At 40.2% G+C, this 12,171-nt stretch overlaps 2 protein-coding genes across 2 annotated transcripts; one reads left to right on the top strand and one right to left on the bottom strand.

Annotated features, from left to right (window-relative positions):
• On the top strand, positions 1-273 carry LOC129644720 (keratin-associated protein 21-1-like). The gene has a single exon (XM_055570210.1). The coding sequence runs from the start codon at positions 1-3 to the stop codon at positions 271-273; it is 273 nt and encodes a 90-aa protein (XP_055426185.1).
• Positions 274-10,243: 9,970 nt separating this feature from the next.
• LOC129644719 (keratin-associated protein 6-2-like) lies at positions 10,244-10,513 on the bottom strand. Its single transcript, XM_055570209.1, has one exon. It carries the CDS (start codon positions 10,511-10,513, stop codon positions 10,244-10,246), a length of 270 nt encoding a protein of 89 aa, XP_055426184.1.
• Positions 10,514-12,171: the final 1,658 nt, after the last annotated feature.

Genomic DNA, 12,171 nt, shown 5'->3' with positions numbered 1-12,171 from the left:
ATGTGTTGTAACTACTACGGCAACTCCTGTGGCTACGGCTGTGGAAAGAGCTATAGCTGTGGGTTCAGCCCCTATTATGGCTGTGGATATGGAACCAGATATGGCTGTGGATACGGCTCAGGATACGGCTGTGGATATGGGACAGGATATGGCTGTGGATTTGGCCCCTATTATGGCTATGGCTACGGAACCAGATATGGCTGTGGATATGGCTCTGGCTATGGCAGCTACTGGCCAGTTTGCTACAGGAGATGTTATTCTTCTTGTTTCTAGAACATCATCATCTAAGCCCTTTTTGCTTCTGAGATGAAACTTCTATGCTATGCTGATTCAAGGATTTATAACCCAGGATTTCCACTTGCAAGAAATCACATGCCTGACAGAGGCTTTGACCTGCAAAGACCCACTTTAGATTGGCATCTTTGAGCCCCAAATCTTCTTGGTAGTATCTCTGACTCTTTTGCAAATGTTAGTCTTTATTCTCTGATTCTCTGTTACGACTGTATTGATGATCCTAACAAAATCACTTGTTCTCAATAAAAATGGTCCATTGTTTCTATCAAATCTCTGTGTATTTGCTTGGGAATTAGTCTTTTTCCAGGCGTTGTAGACTCAGTTGAAAATTGGGCAAACGTGATGCATGAGTTTGAGCTTTTCTTTGATATAATGCAAACATTTCTTTCATATCTGTGTCAGAAATAATGTCTTCTCCACCTGTTTCTTGTATCTTATGTACTCAGGCACTCACATACCCAAGCACAAATCTCCCAGTATTTCTGATCCGTGCTTTGTAAATCCCAATGTGTCTAGGATGGAACTAAAGGGGAAAGAGGAGGAAGAATGCCGCTTTACTCAGGAAGTTGATGCAAAGTCCAAGGTAGACAAAAGATGACCTGAGTGCTTAAAAGAATGGAAGAGACACTTTCCAGGTTCATGAGAATTAGCATTAGATATAGGAATTAAGAACACGAGAATAAGGAACTAAGCAACAGAAAAGTAATAATAGAAATACACTCATATTGTCTGTTTTGATGTAATTGCCTATGTATTTGCATATACTAAGGTTGAGGAAATTGATTTCAATCACTAACTGACAGTTTTGAATATTTTTGAAAGGGTCTCAAATTAGACAGTGAAGGCAATGTAGGTAAATTAAAGACAAGCCTCTTGCTTTCAGTGTTTATATTCCACCATGTGCATATAGAAAAACCAACAGCATAAATAATTCAGATAATTTGAAACTGACAATTGGAGTCGAGGGAATAAAAAGCAAAAGAGAGTAAAAGTTGTATTAGAGAGCTAGTTCAGGGAGGTATTTTGAACTTGTGACAAATGAGCTGATGTCAATCGCAAAGAAAGGGCAGTAGCAAGTGTAAATGGGACAAATTTTATGAAGTTTTGTAACAATATGATTTGTTAGGCAGGTATGAGATAATTCACACATCTAGAAAAGAGTTTTCACAAAGTAACTCTTAACATACCTTCAAAATCTGAAACATTGTGACTCCCTTAGTTAAAGAGGGCTTCCTTGGTGGCTCAGACAGTAAAGAATCTGCCTGCAGCACAGACCTGGGCTCAATCCTTGGGTTGGGAAGATCCCCTGCAGAAGGCAATGACTATCTAACCCAATATTCCTGCCTGAAGTAGTCTATGGATAGAAGAGCCTGGCGGGCTCCAGTCCATGGGGTTGCAAAGAGTTGGACACATCTGGACAACTAACACTTTCATACTTTCACTAGTTAAACAACACTTGAGACATTCAGCTCAGTGAAATGACAAAATGGTGATAATCAATCCAAATATCTATTAGTTTGTAAATGACACACAAATATGTTTCAGAAATTTGACTTAATCTATTTTTATTAGAGTAATATTAATTGAGCCCAATTTATGTGCAAGGTATTATAACCAGAGCTGGTTATTCCATGATGCACAGAATAGAGGCAGTTCTTCGGGCATCATTAGGTATGGAGAGGCTTGAGTGAAAAGGTTTAGAAATAATGTAATAAAGATGGAAGGCTCTTCAGTAACCCAGGGGAATTGTGGCCAGAAATTCTGCTTTGGCAGAGGCATTGAAAAGCAAAGTGTCTACTGCAGAGAATTTGTGAAGCAAACTTATAATTTCAAATTGCAAGGAGGACAGAAAAGGTAAGAAAACTGAAGCATAATGATGATTGGAATGAGGATATATTTTCTTTATGCCTATCATTCATGATTCAACATAGTAGAGTCATAAGATTATACCAGTGATCAATAGAAGAAAAAAAAAGTTGAATGATTTCTCCACTGAAGGAAAAATGCCTAGTATTGAAAATTCTCAGAAAATGAAATCCGAAGCTTGATGAAAGTTCTTTTGAAGGCATTCAGTAAAGTACTGGATTACCACTTATCTCACTGTTGTTGAAATTTGAGTGTGCAATAAAAGATTTTATGGGTCTTATTGTAAAAAATAACAAGTATTGGAATCTGCTTGATTATGAAAGATTATGAAAGGTACACCTAAGCAAGTGAGATAAACAAAAATAACACCCCACCCCCCCCCCACCGCCAAACCTTAAAATGGAACAATTGACAGTGCTAGTCCGTCAATTGGCCTATAAAATCTAATGAGATTTTGAATTTATAGATCAAAATGGGGAGAACTGATAGATTTCAATATGCTAATGGGTCTAATCTGTCTAATTGCTACTTAGATCTTCTTCAGTTTTTCTTAATAATTTTCTGTAGTTTTTAGTGTAGAGGTTTATATATATTTTATAAAATACATTCCTAGGAATTTGGTGGGTTTTAATGATATTACAAGTAATAAATATATTAAAACTTTTCACTTTTGTAAGTTCCTATGTTGCAAATAAATGAAAATCCAACTGAAAAAATAAAATAAAATAGAACAAGCAAGAAAGCTCCAGAAAAACATCTACTTCTGCTTTATTGACTATGACAAACGCTTTGACTATGTAGATCACAAGAAACTGAGGAAAATATTTCAAGAGATGGGAATATCAGACCACATTGCCTGCCTCCTGAGAACCTGTATGCAGGTCAAGAAGCAGCAGTTAAAATATCATGTATGAAATGAGTTGCGAGTCCAGGTTCGATGCACGATACTGGATGCTTGGGGCTGGTGCACTGGGACGACCCAGAGGGATGGAATGGGGAGGGAGGAGGGAGGAGGGTTCTGGATGGGGAACACATGTATACCTGTGGCGGATTCATTTTGATATTTGGCAAAACTAATACAATTATGTAAAGTTTAAAAATAAAATAAAATTTAAAAAAATAATAATAAATAAATAAAGATTTACTCCTGCACTGCTGAAAAAAAAAAGAACTGGACATGGAACAATGAATTGGTTCCAAATTGGGAAAGCACTAAGTCAAGGCTGTTTACTGTGACCCTGCTTATTTATCTTCTAAGCAGAGTACATCATGCAAAATGCCAGGCTGGATGAAGCACAAACTAGAATCAAGATTAGTTAGAGAAATAAAAATAATCTCAGATTTGCAGATGACACCACCTTTATGGCAGAAAGTGAAGAGGAACTGAAGAGCCTCTTGATGAAAGTGAAAGAGGAGAATGAAAGGGCTGGCTTAAAACTCAACATTCAGAAAACAAAGATCATGCATCTGGTCCCATCACTTCATGGCAAATAGATGGGGAGACAATGGAAACAGTGAGAGACTTAATTTTCCTGGGCTCTAAAATTACTGCAGATGGTGATTGCAGCCATAAAAGAAAAAGATGCTTGCTCACTGGAAGAAAAGCTGTGACCAAACTAGACAGCATATTAAAAAGCAGAGACATGACTTTGCCGAGAAAGGTCCATGTAGTCAAAGCTATGGTTTTTCCAGTAGTCATGTATGGATGTGAGTGTTGGATTATAAAATGAACTGAATGCCAAAGAACTGATGATTTGAACTGTGTTGTTCAAGAAGACTCTTGAGAGTCCCTTGGACTGCAAGGAGATCCAACCAGTCCATCCTAAAGGAAATCAGTCCTGAACATTCATTGGAAGGACTGATGCTGAAGCTGAAGCTCCAGTATTTTGACTACCTGGTGTGAAGAACTGACTCATTTGAAAAGACCCTGATGCTGGGAAAGATGGAAGACAGGAGGAGAAGGGGACAACAGAGGATGAGATGGTTGGATGGCCTCATCGACACGATGGACATGAGTTTGAACAAGCTCTAGTAGTTGGTGATGGACAGGGAACCCTGGCTTGCTGCAGTCCATGAGGTTGCAAAGAATTGGACATGACTGAGCAACTGAACTGAACTGAACTGTACTGAAACTTTTAAAAGCTACACTTTTTTTTCCCCCTACATGATTGGCAATAGAAAATTCAGATGTGTAGCTTCGAGTGAGAAGGAAAAGTATGTTTGGATTTAGACATCCATAGAGAGAAGGAACTTATTTGTAAACACAGAGGTATACTGTAATGTTTCTATTCTCAGTACTACTAACATTCTAGATTATTGTTCTTTTAGTTATTACATGTTGCTCTGTGCCCTGGAGACTTAGTACCATCCCTGGGTTTTACATACTGTGGACATGGAACAACGAACTGGTTCCAAATAGGAAAGGGGATACGCCAAGGCTGTATATTGTTACCCTGTTTATTTAACTTATATGTAGAGTACATCATGAGAAACTCTGGGCTGGAAGAAGGACAAGCTGGAATCAAGATTTCAGGGAGAAATATCAATAACCTCAGATATGCAGATGACACCACCCTTATGGCAGAAAGTGAAGAGGAACTCAAAAGCCTCTTGATGAAAGTGAAAGTGGAGAGTGAAAAAGTTGGCTTAAAGCTCAACATTCAGAAAACGAAGATCATGGCATCCGGTCCCATCACTTCATGGGAAATAGATGGGGGAACAGTGGAAACAGTGTGAGACTTTATTTTTCTGGGCTCCAATATCACTGTAGATGGTGATTGCAGCCATGAAATTAAAAGACGCTTACTCCTTGGAAGGAAAGTTATGACCAACCTACACAGCATATTAAAAAAGAGACACATTATTTTGCTAACAAAGGTCCATCTAGTCAAGGTTATGGTTTTTCCAGTAGTCATGTATGGATATGAGAGTTGGACTCTAAAGAAAGCTAAGTGCTGAAGAATTCATGCTTTTGAGCTGTGGCGTTGGAGAAGACTCTTGAGAGTCCCTTGGACTACAAGGAGATCCAACCAGTCCATCCTAAAGGAGATCAGTCCTGGGTGTTCATTGGAAGGACTGTTGTTGAAGCTGAAACTCTAATACTTTGTCCACCTGATCAAACAGCTGACTCATTTGAAAAGATCCTGATTCTGGGGAAAATTGAAAGCAGGAGGAGAAGGGGATGACAGAGGATGAGACAGTTGGATGGCATCACTGACTCAGTGTACCTGAATTTGGGCAAACTCAGGGAGTTGGTGATGGACAGGGAGGCCTGATGTGCTGTAGTCCTTGGGGTTGCAAAGAGTCGGACACAATGAGTGACTGAACTGAACTGAACTGATATATGTATTTATGTATGACTCTCTCCTCTATTCATCCAATGAGCCTAGTTCTCAGTGAATTCATAATTTTATGTAGGAGTAACATAGTAGGATTTAAAGAAGAAATGAAGTAATTGTTTTTGTAGCCATGTGTTATGAAAGTTATAAAATAAGGAAGGTTATAAGTGTTGTGAGAGTCAGGAAAGAGTTCTGAGAAGATGGGGCACTAGACATGAGGCTTGAGTAGGAACTGGCCAGTCAGATAAGGGAGTGGGACAACAAGTCTTTCTGTGCATTTATTACCACCAGTCGAGGTGTGTAATCAGTAAGCACATGTAGAGAGGAACTCTCAGACTTTTCTTTTTCTCTTCAGATTATTTAGAGCACAGCGCATACTGCTTCCATAAGCAGGAGAGGGCCTGGCCAGGAGGAGCGTATGGCAGTGAGCTCACTAGCAGAAGACTATGAAAACTTGGCTCTGACACTCAGTTGCTGTGTGATTTCAAGATAATGACTTAATCACTCTGAGCCTCAGCTTCTTTCTCCCAACACTTATTTGTCAAGTACCCACTCTATTTATTTTAAGAGGATGTGAAAATGAATTGAGATAATGTGTAAAAAGACATTTTACAACATGCAATAGAGATGAACTGGTTCGGTTCAGTTCAGTTCAGTTCAGTCATTCAGTTGTTTCCAACTCTTTACAACCCCATGAACCAGGCCTTTTCCATGCCAGGCCTCCCTGTCCATCACCAATTCCTGGAGCTTACCCAAACTCATGCCCATTGAGTTGGTGATGCCATCCAACCATCTCATCCTCTGCCATCCTCTTCTCCTGCCCTCAATTTTCCCAGCATCAGGGTGTTTTCAAATAAGTCAGCTCTTCACATCAGGTGGCCAAGTATTGGAGTTTCAGCTTCAAAATCAGTCCTTCCAATGAATACCCAGGACTGATCTCCTTTAGAATGGACTGGTTGGATCTCCTTGCAGTCCAAGGGAGTTTCAAGACTTTTCTCCAACACCACAGCTGAAAAGCATCAATTCTTCTGCACTCAGCTTTCTTCACAGTCCAACTCTCACATCCATACATGACCACTGGAAAAACCATAGCCTTGACTAGACAGACTTTTGTTGGCAAAGTAATGTGTCTCCTTTTTAATATGCTGTCTAGGTTGGTCATAACTTTCTTCCATGAAGTAAGTGTCTTATAATTTCATGGCTGCAAGCACTATCTGCAGTGATTTTGGAGCCCAAAAAAATAAAATCTGACACTGCTTCCAGTGTTTCCCCTTCTACTTGCCATGAAGTGATGGGACTGGATGCCATGATCTTAGTTTTCTGATGTTGAGCTTTAAGTCAACTTTTTCACTCTCCTCTTTCACTTTTATCAAGAGGCTCTTTAGTTCTTCTTCACTTTCTGCCATAAGGGTGGTGTCATCTGCATATCTGAGGTTATTGATATTTCTCCCAGCAATCTTGATTCCAACTTGTGCTTCCTTCAGCCTGGGTTTTCTCAGTTTTTCATGATGTACTCTGCATATATGTTAAATAAGCAGGGTGACAATAAACAGCCCTGACGTACTCCTTTTCCTATTTGGAACCAGTCTGTTTTCCATGTCCAGTTCTAACTGTTGCTTCCTGACCTGCATACAGGTTTCTCAAGAGGCAGGGCAGGTGGTCTGGTATTCCCATCTCTTTCAGAATTTTCCACAGTTTATTGTGACTCACACAGTCAATGTCTTTGGCATAGTCAATAAAGAAGAAATAGATGTTTCTCTGGAACACTCTTGCTTTTTTGATGATCCAGTGGATGTTGATAATTTGATCTCTGGTTCCTCTGCCTTTTCCAAATCCAGCTTGAACATCTGGAAGTTCACGGCTTGCATATTGCTGAAACTTGGCTTGGAGAATTTTGAGTATTACTTTACTAGCATGTGAGATGAATGCAGTTGTGCAGTAGTTTGAGCATTCTTTGGCATTGCCTTTCTTTAGGATTGCAATGAAAACTGACCTTTTCCAGTCCTGTGGCCACTGCTGAGTTTTCCAAATTTCCTGGCATATTGAGTGCAGCACTTTCACAGCATCATCTTTGAGGATTTAAAACAGCTCAACCTGAATTCCATTATCTCTTCTAGCTTTGTTCGTAACGATGCTTCCTAAGGCCCACTTGACTTCACATTCCAGGATGTCTTGCTCTAGATGAGTGATCACACCATCCTGATTATCTGGGTCATGAACACCTTTTTTGTTAGTTTTCTGTGTATTCTTGCCACCTCTTCTTAATATCTTCTGCTTCTGTTAGGTCCATACCATTTCTGTCCTTATTGAGCCCAAATTGCAGGAAATGTTCCCTTGGTATCTCTAATTTTCTTGAATAGATCTCTATTCTTTGCATTCTATTGTTTTCCTCTATTTTTTGCATTGATCACTGTAGAAGGCTTTATCTCTCCTTGCTATTCTTTGGAACTCTGCATCAGATGAGTATATCTTTCCTTTTCTCTTTTGCTTTTCACTTCTCTTCTTTTCACAGCTATTTGTAAGGCCTCCTCAGACAGGCATTTTACTTATTTGTATTTCTATTTCTTGGGGATGGTCTTGATTCCTTTCTCATGTACAATGTCACTAAGTCCATTCATAGTTCATCAGGCACTCTGTCCATCAGATCTAGTCCTTTAAATCTATTTCTCACTTTCACTGTATATTTGTAAGGGATTTGATTTAGGTCATACCTGAATGGAAAAAGCAAGAGAGTTCCAGAAAAACATCTACTTCCGCAGTATTGACTATGCCAAAGCCTTTGACTGGGTGGATCACAATACTGTGGATTTTCCACAGTTTTCTGAAAGAGATGGGAATACCAGAACACCTGATCTGCCTCTTGAGAAATTTGTATGCAGGTCAGGAAGCAACAGTTAGAACTGGACATGGAACAACAGACTGGTTCCAAATAGGAAAAGGAGTTCATCAAGGCTGTATATTGTCACACTGTTTGTTTAACTTATATGCAGAGTACATCATGAGAAATGCTGGACTGGAAGAAGGACAAGCTAGAATCAGATTGCCAGGAGAAATATCAATAACCTCAGATATGCAGATGACACCACCCTTATGGCAGAAAGTGAAGAGGAACTCAAAAGCCTCTTGATGAATGTGAAAGTGGAGAGTGAAAAAGTTGGCTTAAAGCTCAACATTCAGAAAACGAAGATCATGGCATCTGGTCCCACCACTTCATGGGAAATAGATGGGGGAACAGTGGAAACAGTGTCAGACTTTATTTTTCTGAGCTCCAAAATCACTGCAGGTGGTGACTGCAGCCATGAAATTAAAAGACGCTTACTCCTTGGAAGCAAAGCTATTACCATGCTAGATAGCATATTCAAAAGCAGAGACATTACTTTGCCAACAAAGGTTCCTCTATTCGAGGCTATGGTTTTCATGTGGTCATGTATGGATGTGAAAGTTGGACTATGAAGAAGGCTGAGCACCGAAGAATTGATGCTTTTGAACTGTGGTGTTGGAGAAGACTCTGAGAGTCCCTTGGACGGCAAGGAGATTCAACCAGTCCATCCTGAAGGAGATCAGCCCTGGGATTTCTTTGGAAGAAATGATGCTAAAGCTGAAACTCCAGTACTTTGGCCACCTCATTCGAAGAGTTGACTCATTGGAAAAGACTCTGATGCTGGGAGGGATTTGGGGCAGGAGGAGAAGGGGACGACAGAGGATGAGGTGGTTGGATGGCATCACTGACTCGATGGACGTGAGTCTCAGTGATCTCCCGGAGTTGGTGATGGACAGGGAGGCCTGGCGTGCTGCAATTCATGGAATCGCAAGGGTCAGACACGACTGAGTAACTGATCTAATCTGATCTGAATGGTCTAGTGGCTTTCCCTACTTTCTTCAATTTCAGTCTGAATTTGGCAATAAGTAGTTCATGATCTGAGCCACAGTCAGCTCCTAGTCTTGTTTTTGCTAACTGTATAGAGCTTGTCCATCTTTGGCTACAAAGAATATGCATTCCTTAGTTCTTTATTCTCAAATGTTTAACACCAACTCTGCTTAGAATTTCTCATTACTTCTGGGAAGCGTCTCTTCTATTCCATTACTACTGCAGGAAGTCAGATTGTCTCTCCTGCACCTGGACTTTGTCATGACCACCTGAATGTGTGTCACTCCTCCTCCACTTGCTCCTCCAGCTCCATTCTTGAAACAGTGAGATTTGCACGGTTCAGCATGGTTCTGAAATACTGTGAGATTTGTGCTTAGGTATGTGAGTGGCTGAGCATGTGAGATACAAGGAATAGTTGGATAACATATTATTTTTGGTGCAAATAAAAGAAGAAATGTTTGTATTATATCAAAGAACTCAAGGTTTAAGCAACCTCTTAGCCCAGTCTTTGAAAGAGGCCATAGCACCTCACGAAAGACTAATTCATAAGCAGTACACAGAGATTTGTTAGAAGCAATGAGCCATTTTTATTGAGAATAAGGGGTTATCCAAGCTTTAGAATGTTAAGATCATTAACACAGTCATAACAGAGACTCAGAGATTAAGGAGTAAAGGCTAACATTTGGAAGAGTCAAGTGATATCACTATTGAACTTCAGAACTCAAGCATGTGAATCTAAAAATGGGTAGTTGGTGGTCAAAGCCTCTGTCACACATACAATTTCTTGCAAGTACAAATCATGGGTTACAGATCCTCAAAGCAGTATTATTTTTAGATTCCTCATTTCAGAAGCAGACTAGGCTAAGAGGGTGATGTTCTAGCAGCAAGAATAACATCTCCTGTAGCAAACTGGCCAGTAGCTGCTATAGCCAGAGCCATATCCACAGCCATATCTGGTTCCATAACCACAGCCATAATAGGGGCTAAATCCACAGCCATATCCTGTCCCATATCCACAGCCATATCCCGAGCCGTATCCACAGCCGTATCTACTTCCATATCCACAGCCATAATAGGGGCTGAACCCACAGCTATAGCTCTTTCCACAGCCATAGCCACAGGAGTTGCCGTAGTAGTTACAACACATGTTGTCAAGGCAAGAGGGTTCAGGTGGACTGCAAGAGGCTGTTTCTGAAGTGTGTGTGTCTCCTTCCCATGGACCTTTATATACTGTCAGTAATTGGCAGAGCATACCATTCATTCCCTGACATAGACAACAAATATGGAAGCAACATTATGAGCCAGTCACGTCACCACTGACAATCACTAAAGTTTGCTTAAAATAGCTCATTATTTGGGAGACTCCTGTTTCGTTTTAAGAGCTTCACTTTAATTTGTTCTGCTGACAAACTGTCTTAGTAGAATCGTGTAACCCAAAGCTGATCATTTTCAAATCTCCTCTCATTTAGCAGATACCTTATAGAACAAGCTTGTTGGGGAATGTCAGACGATTTTGCCTCCTTTTCTCTCTCATTTTTCCAAAATACCTGCTTCTGACCACAGGAAAAGGAATATTCCTGTCTCCTTTCCTGAATCATTGCAACTTTCTGTCCCTTTTCTCCTACCCTTTCTGCATTCATCACCCCTGCATTGTCTGACTCTCCTCAAATCCTCAGAATCTGATCAGTATCTGATAGCTCAAAAAGAAGTCCATTCCCTGGAAGAGTGAAGACTTACAGGCGTGGAGACAGTGTGCTGCATGTGTCCTTCTTGTATTTCCTTCTTCCATGCACCAGGCAACGGAAGGTCCTGTTCACGTGGGGCAGCCCTCTTTTTCTCTTTTTTTTGTAGCTACCTGAGTATCGTCTTTGAGGAGACTTTAACAGTTTAACCAACTTTATTTGGCTGAAAAATCAGAAGACCTCAGTTAGATCAGAAACTCATTTTTTCACACAAAGCCTTATCAGAGTTTTGTGTTATGAGATGTCAGTCCATTCTCCTCACTCAATCATTCTTGCCTTCTTCTATCACTACTCTTCCTTACACATTATGTTCAAAGGATAAAGGTAAGTAGGGTCACTCTGATACTACAGCAAAAGCCCATCTTCAGCTCCTAGTACACTCAGGACATCAAGTACCACAAAACTCAATTTTATCCTTATTCATATGTACATTAATCAGAAGTTCTCAACCTTCTACAAAAATGTCCATTGTGACTTTGAAATATAATGTGTCTCCTTTCTTCTAAATAATCCTAACACACTTACTTTTTTGACATGTAAAAGAGGGAAATGAGTATCATTTCTTCTGCTGTTAATATTTTTCTTGCCACCAAATCTCTCAGCTTAAAAATATCTACTTGTACTTCAAAACTCAGATCTGTAATCAGCTCCTGTGAGATGCGCTTCCTCCGTGTTATTGTCTGGATCATTCTCCCCTTGGTCCTAGGGCTTCCCTAGTGGCTCAGGAAAGAATCTGCCTGCAATGCAAGAGATGTAGGTTCGATCTCTGGGTCTGGAAGATCCCCTGGAGGAGGAAATGGCAACCCCCTCCAGTGTTCTTGCCTGGGAATTCCAAAGGACAGAGGGGCCTGGTGGGCTATACAGTCCATGGAGTTGAAAAGAGTCTGACATCAAGCAAAAGTTGAGAGAATTCAACACCACCAAACCAGCTCTCCAACAAATACTAAAGGATATTCTCTAGACAGGAAACACAAAAACAGTGTATAAATTTGAACCCAAAACAATAAAGTAAATGGCAACGGGATCATACTCATCAGTAATTACGTTAAATGTAAATGGGTTA

Source organism: Bubalus kerabau, chromosome 2 (genome assembly GCF_029407905.1).
Source record: "Bubalus kerabau isolate K-KA32 ecotype Philippines breed swamp buffalo chromosome 2, PCC_UOA_SB_1v2, whole genome shotgun sequence".
In the NCBI taxonomy this organism is placed as follows: Eukaryota; Metazoa; Chordata; class Mammalia; order Artiodactyla; family Bovidae; genus Bubalus; species Bubalus kerabau.
Note: the sequence above shows the minus strand (reverse complement) of the source record. Positions and strands in the feature narration are given on the sequence as shown.

Coding starts and splice junctions, on each gene's coding strand:
- LOC129644719 (XM_055570209.1), bottom strand. CDS start 10,513: ATGTGTTGTAACTACTACGGCAACTCCTGTGGCTATGGCTGTGGAAAG.
- LOC129644720 (XM_055570210.1), top strand. CDS start 1: ATGTGTTGTAACTACTACGGCAACTCCTGTGGCTACGGCTGTGGAAAG.